At 44.2% G+C, this 11,841-nt stretch overlaps 2 protein-coding genes across 2 annotated transcripts; both read left to right on the top strand.

Annotated features, from left to right (window-relative positions):
- The first annotated feature begins 1,045 nt into the window (after window positions 1-1,045).
- Window positions 1,046-7,752, top strand: LOC148909730 (uncharacterized). Its single transcript, XM_089032966.1, has one exon. The coding sequence runs from the start codon at window positions 1,423-1,425 to the stop codon at window positions 7,291-7,293; it is 5,871 nt and encodes a 1,956-aa protein (XP_088889092.1). The 5' UTR covers window positions 1,046-1,422; the 3' UTR covers window positions 7,294-7,752.
- A 292-nt stretch (window positions 7,753-8,044) lies between these two features.
- LOC148909729 (uncharacterized) lies at window positions 8,045-11,183 on the top strand. The gene is made up of 2 exons (XM_089032166.1): window positions 8,045-8,099; window positions 8,502-11,183. Exons 1-2 carry the CDS (start codon window positions 8,049-8,051, stop codon window positions 11,181-11,183), a joined length of 2,733 nt encoding a protein of 910 aa, XP_088888292.1. The 5' UTR covers window positions 8,045-8,048.
- The last annotated feature ends 658 nt before the right edge of the window (window positions 11,184-11,841 follow it).

Genomic DNA, 11,841 nt, shown 5'->3' with positions numbered 1-11,841 from the left:
AGTTATCATTAGGCCGTATTGCCGGGAAGAAAATGGAGACGAGAATGAGTTTGGATTGTAATCAGAATTCCGATTGAATGATGTTTCTTTTGAAAAGCGGGGTACGGACTCTGTGTACTTTGAGAATCGTGTTATGTTCCATGTGATTAAAAATGCCAAACTAAAAAGTAATTCAATAACAGCAGTCATGACTGTCAGTGTTGACTACCGTGGAAGTATCGTGTAGAATTAATTTGCAGAGAGCCTTTTCATAAGTCTTACCACTAACAAAGGGGGGGGCGAAAAGGCGGAAGGGGGGGTAAAGAAAAGATAGCGAAAGCGGGAAGAGCGGCGCGCCAATCGGCGTGCAGATTTTTGGGGGTTCAGAGAGAAGGGACACGCCCAACCAGAAAAACAGGCGGCGAAGGACGAGACCGCGACACGAACGGCACGGGAGAGGGCAGGGAGAGGCGAGGCGAGGCGAGCCGAGCCGAGCCGGCCGAGCGATGCCGAGGCCGAGCCGAGCCAGCGAGCCGAGACGAGCCGGGAGCCGGAGCAGAGACCTAGCCCCCAGAGCCGAGCCGAGCCGAGCCGAGCCGAGCGAGCCGAGCCGAGCCGAGCCTAGCCGAGGCCGAGCCGAGCCAGCCGATGCCGAGCCGAGCCGAGCCGAGCCGACCGATCGAGCCGAGGCCGAGCCTCGCCGAGCAGCCAGCGAGCCGAGCCGAGCCGAGCCGGCGAGGCCGCGCTAGCCGAGCCTAGCGAGGGCCGACGATCCGAGGCCGAGCTCGAGCCGAGCGAGCCGAGCCGAGCCGAGCCGAGCCGAGCCGAGCCGGCAGCCGAGCCTAGCCGATCCAGCCTATCCTAGACTAGCCAGCCGATTCCGATCCTATCCTATCCGATGCCTATCCAGAGCCGATCCTATCCTATCATGAGCCGATCCTATCCTATCCTATCCTATCCTATCCTATCCTATCCTATCCTATCCTATCCCTATCCTATCCTATCCTATCCTATCCTATCCTATTCCTATCCTATCCTATCCTATCCTATCCTATCTGTTGAGGCATTTCTCAACAGTTTTGAGTTAGTGCGTATATCCGTCGTTTCAGTAGGTCCAGTGTCCGTGTGGCTCCCTAACCGATTAACCCCGCGCGCCGTGTTGTCTGCCATGTGCTTATTGTGAGTCGTTCATCGTTTGGTAAGTGTTTGTTCTCTCTTAATTTTCATCTTGTTTTTTTGTCTTCTATTCGCATTGTTTGTGAGCTAAATGTGCCTCGTTTGTTCGTGGTGTTATAAGTGTTTAACTTAATGTCTTTTTTCTAGGATTTTACTTTTCTGTGTGTAAAACCAATCGATTTGAACGCCGTAAACATTGTTGTGTAATAAACCTTCCACATCGCCGTAAAATCCAAACGTGATCACCTATGAGTGAAATGTCAAGCTATGGACATGCAAGGAGTGTTAATTGAGAAGATCCGTAGTCTTGATAAATCCCGAAGTGGATATATTGCCTTTTTGACTCGGTTGTACAAGAAAATTGACGAGAGTTTGAATGGTTATGCAAATATCGAAGACATTCAAGACCTCCAAGGCCGCCTTAGCGGCGCCTTTGATCGCTACAAGGAATGTTGTGAAAAATATGGAGAATTGTTAAACAAATCGTGTGAGAAATACCGCAGTGTTGAAGAACAGTTTCAGTCCCAGCGATTTAGAGTGCAAGAATACTACAAGAAAATAAATTCTTATATCTCAAACACAGTTGAGCTCGAGATGACAAGGTTGGAAATAGAAATCAAACAGAAGGAAGAAGAACTACAACAGGCCTTAGAGCTGTCCAGAGTGCAATGTGGCAGTGGTAAATCAGTGGATTTCTCTCCTGAGAGATCAGTTAACGTGCAAACTACCCAGAATCAGGAACCTGTGCAAACTGACCAGTCCGACCAGCCCCGTGAAATGTTTGAAAACTCGCTTGAAGGAGGAAACTTTAGCAGCTTTGAGGCACCTATAATTCCACCTCCACCCATGTTCTCGGACTACCAAACACCAAGCCCATCTGTCTTACCCAAAATGATCAAGACGTCCACACCCAAAGACCTACCTTACTATCGAGAAGAGGATATTCTACCCCCGAAAAACCGTGAATACCAGTGTCCGAACACGGACCAGACAAGTACGCACAACAACATGGAGAGCAAGGACTGGCTTAACATTGCGACAGCCGGAATAGAGCCCATGCGACCTATGATGATTCAGGAGACAGTGATGAAGGACGATGAAAAACCCGACAAGATCAAGCCCATGTTAACCGTCCCACAGACGGGCCTACCAGTAGACACACCCTCAACTACCAACGCCTTAGCGGGGGAAACCCTTCTCACCACAATCGTATCAACCATGGACAGGATTAGTGCAGCCAACGACCTACCAAATGTTCAAGTGTTAAAGTTCGACGGCTCGCCCAACAAATATCATGGTTTTCGCCAGAGGTTCAAGCAGCTAGTAGAATCGAGACCCCTGGATGACGCTGTAAAAATGACTCGACTACTTCAATTCCTTGAGGGACCAGCCTTAGCTGCAGTGCAGAGATACGAAACCATACCTGGGGGGCTCGACAAGGCTTTTAAGGTGCTAGAAGAGCGCTTCGGAAAGCCGTATCAAGTTGTGAAGGCATGTATTGAAACAATGACAAAGGGACCAGTCATCCAAGCGAACGACAGTCAGGCGCTGCGGAACTTCGCCGATCTGGTACAGTCGAACTACGATACCCTAGATGCGATGGGTTATCTATCCGAGATGAACACAGATAACCTAGAGAAAATAATGGCTCGTCTACCAAGACAGATACAGTCCAGATTTGTAGAGCTGTTGAACAAGCGTGAAAGGCAAGGTCAGACCATGCCAAACTTCAAGGACGTTGCCGAGTTTTTAAGAGAGAGAGCAGATGTCGTCAACCACCCCTTCCTCGCTAAGCCGCCGGCCGAAGGACTGACAAGCCTAAAACCAAGAATAAAGACAACAACACAGAGGGTCTCAACCTTTACAACCAGTACCGATGTTAAAGGTCCAGCAGAGTCATGTTTCCTGTGTTCCAAGTCGCATAGACTGTATCACTGTGATGTCTTTAAAGCCAAATCACCGAAAGAGAGAAACGACTTTGTCAAGTCCAGGCATATATGCTTCAACTGCCTCAGTTCAACTAAACACCGCTCCAGATCGTGCGGGTCATCTACGAGATGTCGTGCGCCAAGCTGCGACAAACCGCATCACACATTGCTGCATTTCAATGACAAGAAAGAGACTGAAGGAGCAAATGCTGCAACTTTCTCACAAGAAACCGGCAAGGCCGAACCCACTGTGAATTCCGATGTTGGTGGATCACACGCAGTCTCCTCAAGTGTTGACTCCTGTGAAGTTCTGTTACAAGTCATACCACTTAAAGTGATAAGTAAGAAAGGAGACTCAGTCACAACCTACGGTCTACTAGACACGGGTTCAGACATAAGCATGATAGACCCATCACTAGCAAACGAACTCGGCATGCAAGGGACTCCGAGCCGAATCTCGTTGTCTACCGTCAGCAATACTGGAGTTCCAGAAAACGGTACGAAAGTAGAGTTCAACATTTCATCATTAGAGAACACTAATGACAGACGATCCGTTAATGTCAGCTCAGCGTGGGCTATTAAGGAGCTGGAGATCCCTCTTAAACACGCCAAGATCCTCAAGGCCGTTGATCGTTGGCCACACCTGAAAGAAGTACCATTTCCAGAAGTGCAGAGAAAGAAGATATCACTCCTCATCGGAACGGGTGTCCAAGAAGCCTTCCTACCCCTTGAAGTTAGACAGGGAAAATCCGACGAACCCTTTGCCATCAGAACAATCTTAGGCTGGAGCGTCCTCGGCGGAGCCTCCAAGGAGAGACCATGCAAAGGGTCGTGTTCCAATCACGTATGCGGAACAGACACTACTCTGAGCCATCAAGTAGAGGAGTTTTGGAAAGTAGAGTCTTATGGTATTGAGAGACCGGAGAGCGAACCAATGTCGGTGGAGGATAAAAGAGCAATGAAGGTGATAGAAGATACCATCTCGAAGCAAGATGGACACTACCAAATGGGTTTGCTATGGAAGAGAGAGAAACCCCAATTACCTTACAACCGCCCGCTTGCTGAAGCTAGACTACGAAGTCTCAAGGGACGTCTCGTTAGAGATCCGGAGTTGTTGCTTAGATACAAATCAGCAATCGAGGGCCACTTAGACAAGGGACACGCTCGGAAGCTAACGAAGGACGAAGTCGAGACAGTGAGCGACAAGACCTGGTTCTTACCCCACCACCCTGTAAGCAACCCCAACAAGCCGGGAAAGACACGTGTCGTCTTCGACGCGGCCGCTAGGTTCGGCGGCACATCACTCAACGATCAGCTGTTACAAGGCCCAAGTATTATCAACGACCTGACAGGTGTGCTCATCCGCTTCCGCCAAGAAAGGGTCGCCTTCACAGCAGACATTGAATCAATGTTTTATCAGACTAGAGTCATCGAGAGCGATACAGATGCATTAAGATTTTTATGGTGGTCCGACAGCCTAGAAGACTCACCAGACGAGTACAAAATGTTAGTGCACATATTCGGAGCCAAGTCTTCGCCATGCTGTGCGAACAGGGCCCTACGAATGAACGCTGAGGACAACGCAAGTGATTTCGATCCAGAAGTCATCCAGTCAGTCTACCGTAACTTCTACGTAGATGACCTACTGAAGTCCGCTCCAACGACGGAAGAGGCTACTCGTCTTGCAACCGACCTAGTTAAATTGCTGAAGGTAGGCGGTTTCAAGCTTACCAAGTTCACAAGTAACTGCCGCGAAGTGCTGACGTCCATCCCTCCAAAAGACAGAGCTAGTCCAACGCTAAATTTGGATCTCGACAAGTTACCAATGGAAAGAGCATTAGGAGTGACCTGGGACGCAGAGTCAGATACCTTCAGATTCAAGGTTATACCAACGAACAAGCCTCCAACGAAAAGAGGAGTACTTTCGGTGGTCAGTTCGTTGTTCGACCCCTTGGGATTTCTGGCCCCCCTCACGTTATCAGTAAAGATCCTCCTGCAAGATTTATGGAGAGCGGGAGTGTCATGGGATCAAGAAATCCCAGAACCATATCTGTCGATATGGCGAGAGTGGTCTCGAGGGATACCACACGTCGTGCATGTCCAGATCCCAAGATGTTTCCAGAGCCCAGAGCTAAGTGTAATCGTGAACATTCAACTACACACCTTCAGCGACGCATCCAGACGAGGTTTGGCTGCTGTTTCTTATCTACGAATGACTGATGAGACTGGGAAGGCGCACTGCGCATTTGTAATGGGCAAAGCGCGGAACGCACCGTTAAGAGAGTGGACAATTCCCCGCCTCGAACTCCAGGCGGCAGTGGTGGCTACACGCCTTTGCAAGACTGTTCTGAAAGAACTGGACCTGTCCGTAAGTTCGACCATTTTCTGGACGGATTCTATGACCACCCTGCAGTACATCAGGAACAAGACAAGACGTTTCCCAGTGTTCGTCGCTAATCGGGTGCCCGAAATACACGAGGCCTCGTTACCAGAACAATGGAAACACGTGCCGGGCCTCCAGAACCCTGCAGACGAAGGCTCTCGAGGAGCAAACATTCATTATTTTAAACGAGATTGTAGATGGTGGCGTGGACCAGAATTCTTGCTGCTGCCGGAAGAACAGTGGCCGACAGAAGAGCCAGAGATTACAGAAGAACCCGACGAGCAGTCAGACGCAGCGACAACTGCAATGGTGATAACCTCAGGGTCACAGATTGACCTCCTGTTGAAACGTTACTCTTCCTGGCCTCTTCTAACCAGAGTGATGTCATGGCTACTCAGATTTGTGAGGGGCGTAAAGAAAGAAACTTACCGTTGCCAACAACCTTATCTTTCATCTGCTGAAATTCGAGATGCGAGCAGAGAAATCGTGAGGCTAGCGCAGAGCTGTTTCCACGAAGAGTGCCTCGCCCTACAAGAGGGACGTCAAGTCAAGCGTCAGAGCAAGTTAGCCAATCTGAGCCCAGTACTAAATGAAGGTGTCATACTCGTCGGAGGAAGAGTACACCGCGCACCGATTCCCTACAGTACGGCTCATCCCATGATCCTACCCAGAGACCATCCAATATCTGAGCTGATCGTAAGGCACTATCACAAGATTCTTGGTCATGCTGGAAGAGAACACGTGCTATCTACTATGCGCCAACGATACTGGATCCTGCAAGCAAGAACTCTAGTAAGGCGCGTGCTACACAAGTGTGTTCAATGTCGCAGACGAAACGCTTCAACCATGCAGCAGATAATGGGAAACCTACCCAAGGAAAGGCTAACACCGTACCAACCGCCCTTTACATACACGGGAGTCGATTTTTTCGGCCCGTTTCATGTTAAACGAGGTCGCAGTAGCGTTAAGGTCTACGGATGCATTTTCGTATGCTTTAACTCCAGAGCTATACACATTGAGGACGTGAGTTCACTAGAGACAGACACCTTTATCCAAGCCCTAAGGAGATTCATCTCTGTCAGAGGCACCCCGAAAGAGATATGGTCAGACAATGGGACGAACTTTGCCGGAGCTGAGAAGGAGCTTCGACTCGAAATCCAGGAGCTAAACCAGAAGGAAATAAAGAATGCGATGCTTTCCAAGGGCACCGAGTTCCACAGTTACCCAACTTTCAAGTGGCGGTTCCAGCCCCCGGCAGCCAGTCACATGTCGGGAGTTTGGGAAAGAATGATACGAAGTGTACGCAAAACTATGAGGGCTATCGTTGGAAGTCCAAGTGCAACCATCGGACTTGAAACCTTGCGCACTGTATTTTGCGAAGCTGTATCTATACTGAACAGCCGTCCCCTCTGCCCAAGTAGCGATGACCCAAGGGACCTTGAACCACTTACTCCCAACCACTTCCTGCTCCTCAGATCGAATGCTACACCAGCACCAGGAATATTCACAGACCATGACGTTTACTCAAGGAAACAATGGAGACATGCCCAAGTCCTCTCAGACCACTTCTGGAACAGATGGATCCGTGAATATCTGCCGACCCTCCAGCAGAGACAAAAGTGGCTGTTAAAGAAGAGGGACTTGAAAGTAAATGATCTAGTCCTCATAACTGACAGCGCAGAACCAAGATGCAGGTGGCTACTTGGCCGTGTAACTAAGGTCTTCCCCGGTCGAGATGCTCACGTGAGATCGGCAGAAGTCAAGACCAAGAACTCAACATTAGTTCGCCCCATCACGAAGCTATGTTTGCTGGAGGAATCAGTTTAAAGACAAGATTGAACTGTGAACATTTAGTAGCCTTTGAGCTAGAACTTTGCCTGAATCGTTTATAATTTGTTGTTGATAATTAGCGTAATTATTTCAGCCTGGAGCCCCAGGATGTTGAGGCATTTCTCAACAGTTTTGAGTTAGTGCGTATATCCGTCGTTTCAGTAGGTCCAGTGTCCGTGTGGCTCCCTAACCGATTAACCCCGCGCGCCGTGTTGTCTGCCATGTGCTTATTGTGAGTCGTTCATCGTTTGGTAAGTGTTTGTTCTCTCTTAATTTTCATCTTGTTTTTTGTCTTCTATTCGCATTGTTTGTGAGCTAAATGTGCCTCGTTTGTTCGTGGTGTTATAAGTGTTTAACTTAATGTCTTTTTTCTAGGATTTTACTTTTCTGTGTGTAAAACCAATCGATTTGAACGCCGTAAACATTGTTGTGTAATAAACCTTCCACACTATCCTATCCTATCCTATCCTATCCTATCCTATCCTATCCTATCCTATTATATATTCTATTCTATTCTATTATATATTATATTAGTAATATCTTCATTTTAAGCGGATTTAAATAAATCATGCATTACGTGCGTACATGCCTAAGAACGGCCAATTTTAAGACCACACAACATCCGTACAGATTCAGGTACTGATAGATAAACTTTTGTTATATGGATTTGGAAAAGAATCCAATCATTGATTGTTCATGTATCAATTATTTTTGAATACTAAACCAGATTATTTTAATCATTAGATCAATATATGACATCAGGATCAGTCGCGGCATCGGACGACTCTTCAAGCGAAGAAGAGGTTTGTTATACAATGAAACACCTTCGCCCATGTTGCTATTTAGCAAATTATTTACAAAGTGAATTAAAAATAACATAATCAAAACGGAAACAATTTGCAAAATGGAAGTTTCGCTCTGTTACTTGCGAAACGGTTATTTTTAAGTGAATGTACACAAATTAGTAAAAACTCTTGTTCCGAAAATCGGACGAAAATCTTGATTTGTGTCATATACAAGCTTTCAGTCATTAGACAATTTTCGAAGGCTTCATTGAAAACGTCAGTTCATTTTTGCCTCAGTGATGACTTTCTACATCCAGTTCTGAGATTAACATTCGATAATTTTGGCTTATTCAACATTCATGAAACTAAACTAAACGGGCTGATAATAATAGAAAAAACATTTGTTTTACCTACTTTTAGGACGAGAGTGATGAGGACAAACATGATTCAGACTCGAATGCTGATGAAACGCCTGAACATTGGGATGAATTAAGTGAAGAAGATTTGCGCGATATCATTGATGAAGAAAATTCCGATGGCACTGTAAATCACGTCACGGAGGAGCAGTTTAGTATCAACAATAGGCAAAAATCACGCACATTTCTAACGTGGCTCCTATATTTTATTTTTCTTTGGCAATACTACAATCTTATCAGTGACAGAGGTATCGAAGGTCTTTTGAAGTACCTAAGTGCACTACTTTCCAAAGTAGGCGAAGGATTACCAGCAAATGCAGGATCTGACCTATTGATTTCCTTGGCTGGACTTATACCTGTAACAATGTATTCTCTGAGACGATATCTAGGTATAAACAGGGACAACTTTCAAAAATTTGTGGTTTGTGGAAAGTGCACAAAGTTATTTAAAGAGCAGGACTGTGTCAAGAAGGTAAATGGCAAATACCAAGCAAAACTTTGCGACAATGTACTTTTTCCACACTCTTCAAGACGAAAACCCTGCGGAGGCCAGCTAGTTAAAAAAGTTTTCCTGAATAATGGTTCAGTCAAATTTTACCCAATATATACTTATTGCTTTAGGAGTGTTATAGATTCGTTAGAGACGATATTGAAAAGACCAGGATTGAAGGAAAAATGTGAGGAATGGCGTGAACGAAATGTTAATGAAGATACATATGCAGACGTTATGGATGGAGACGTTTGGAAAACATTCCTAAAGTATAAAGGACGAGACTTTTTAAACCTTAAACACTCTTATGGTTTAATGCTGAACTGTGACTGGTTTCAGCCATTTAAGAGACGCAGTGGTTATTCTATAGGAGTTCTGTATTTGGCTTTGATTAACTTACCAAGAGCTGAACGTTTTAAGAAAGAGAACATAATATTGGTAGGAATAATACCTGCATTAAATAAGGAACCAGCAACGCTTATGCATTTTTTGAAACCTATGGTGGACGAGTTATTAGCTTTATGGAAAGGTGTAAAAGTCAATGCCCATGGTGCACCAGAAGGTGGAATAAAGATAAGAGCTGCTCTTCTCTGTTGTGCATCTGATATTCCTGCTGCTAGAAAATTATGCGGATTTCTATCACACGCTGCACACAAAGGATGTAGTCATTGCCTAAAAACCTTTCCTGGGGGTTTTGGAGAAAAGAAGGATTACAGCGGGTTTACAGATCGGGACAACTGGCCAAAAAGAACAGATGAGCAGCATAGACGAGATGCTCTTAAAACCACTAGATGTAAAAATAAGACTGCACAGAAACGAATGGAAAAAGAACTTGGAACAAGATACACCGAATTGTTACGACTTCCGTATTACGGTAGTATCACAATGTGTGTGATTGATCCGATGCACAATTTATTTCTGGGTACTGCTAAGCACCTTTTTAAACTCTGGAGCAATAACGAGCTTTTTTCAAGAGAGAATATTATTGAAATCGAGCGACGTATACAAAACATTAATTCCACTTCTGATCTTGGTAGATTACCACATAAAATTACAACAAACTATGGTGGTTTTACAGCTTCTCAGTGGCAAAACTGGATTCTTTATTATTCTTTGTATTGTCTCGAAGGAATTCTCCCAGAAGAACATTTGAACTGTTTACAAACTTTTGTAATCGCCTGTCGGCTACTGTGCAAGACCTCTATTTCGAAAACTGATATCTTTTTAGCTGATAGAAAACTACTAGACTTTGCAATAAAATTTGAAAATCTTTATGGAAGAGAAGCCGTTACTCCGAATATTCATCTACATATGCATTTAAAGAAATGTGTTGAAAACTATGGAAGTGTGTTTGGTTTTTGGTGTTTCAGCTTTGAGCGTTATAACGGATTGTTAGGCAACTTTCACACCAATAACAGGTTCATTGAATCACAATTAATGAGGAAGTTTATTTGCATGAGCAGCGCTGCAGACTTGCAGTATACATTGCCGAAAGAGTACAGCGAAGTTTTCTTTCCATTTTGCAAAGCTCTTCTGAGGGATGCTATAGTGGATAATATTCAGGAGGAAATTAATCAAGATAGACTTTCTAAATTTAAAATCGCAATACGAGGATCAATAGAAAGCCTTACAGATGTGTGGACAGATTTTAGTGACGTAGCATTGCCAAATAGCTTCGTGATCTCTTCGTTTGACAACGACGACTTATTCAACCTAAAAGAAATGTATAGGAAACTTTATCCAACAGTGAATTTTGACCGTCGGCGAGTGAACCGAGCCTTTAGAAAGTATAAGTCAGTTACAGTATTCGACGAAAGACTAGGTTCAAGATTTAACACACGTCTTGATTCTTCAGGAAAGATCATGGCCTCATGGGCAGGTAATGGTGGAATAATTGAGGCAACATCTACTGGCAGACCTGGCTTTGTTTTGTTTTATTTGTGCCATACTATTGTGATCAATGGAGATCAATTAACTCATATTCTTGCAGCCGTTCAATGGTACCAAAAGAATAATCATATCACATCATATCGCAATCCATTAAGTGTTTGGGAAGCAAAACATTTTGAGGAACCAGGGCCAGCAACATTCATTCCAGTTCAGAGAATAAGCTCAAGGTTTGTCTACGGAGAACACAGAAGCGAAAACCAACATGTAATCGTTGTCTCACCCCTGATTAGACACATGTTTCAGTAATAAAAATTATTCAAAAAAATACAAAATAAATGTTTTATTCATTAATTTATTATTCAGTCTTTCTTTCTTTCTTTCTTTCTTTCTTTCTTTCACAAACTGATCCATGCCTCAGAACACTTTGTTTAATTTTAAACATACTTGATTTACGTTAATCCAAAGGTGCAAGAGCGGATTGTTATAAGCCGCTTGCTTCGCTTTTTCGGGAACTAATTTAGTTGGAAATTATTTTTCAATGTTCAGTAAATCAAATCAAAATTAAAGAAATAGAACCTCTGATGCTTTTTTATGGTATATACTATCACTTCATTTGTTCTTCTTTTTCGAATAAAGGTGAAGACCTAGCATTTGATAAATATTGCACCGAACTTCAAATCCTACACCACTGAACATATTTTTGAAATAGCTGCAAATTATATCTGTCAAAATTTGTAATTTCTCTTGCAAAAATATAACCCTTTCCTCGAAATCTAATATAAAGAAAAACTTAATTAAATGGCAATGACACAAAATAATGTGTTTTAAGTTGTAGTTCGCATAAACGAAGTTAAAAAGACAAACTCAAATAGGACGAAACAGCGCTGCTGTTCACCAAATACTGGCTATTTCTGCATGGCTTTTTGGCAAGCCGTTTTAGTTTCTGCCTAGTATGATTCAGTTA

Source organism: Actinia tenebrosa, unplaced genomic scaffold (assembly GCF_029948245.1).
Source record: "Actinia tenebrosa isolate PJP-AT-01 unplaced genomic scaffold, QUT_ActTen_1.0 PGA_scaffold1__47_contigs__length_23844297, whole genome shotgun sequence".
Taxonomy (NCBI): Eukaryota; Metazoa; Cnidaria; class Anthozoa; order Actiniaria; family Actiniidae; genus Actinia; species Actinia tenebrosa.
This window is presented reverse-complemented; position numbering and strand designations above follow the sequence as displayed.

Excerpts from the sequence above, each read along its gene's own strand:
- LOC148909730 (XM_089032966.1), top strand. The coding sequence starts at position 1,423 with ATGGACATGCAAGGAGTGTTAATTGAGAAGATCCGTAGTCTTGATAAA.
- LOC148909729 (XM_089032166.1), top strand. The coding sequence starts at position 8,049 with ATGACATCAGGATCAGTCGCGGCATCGGACGACTCTTCAAGCGAAGAA. Across the intron at positions 8,100-8,501 it reads ACTCTTCAAGCGAAGAAGAG|GACGAGAGTGATGAGGACAA; the intron begins GTTTGTTATACA and ends ACCTACTTTTAG.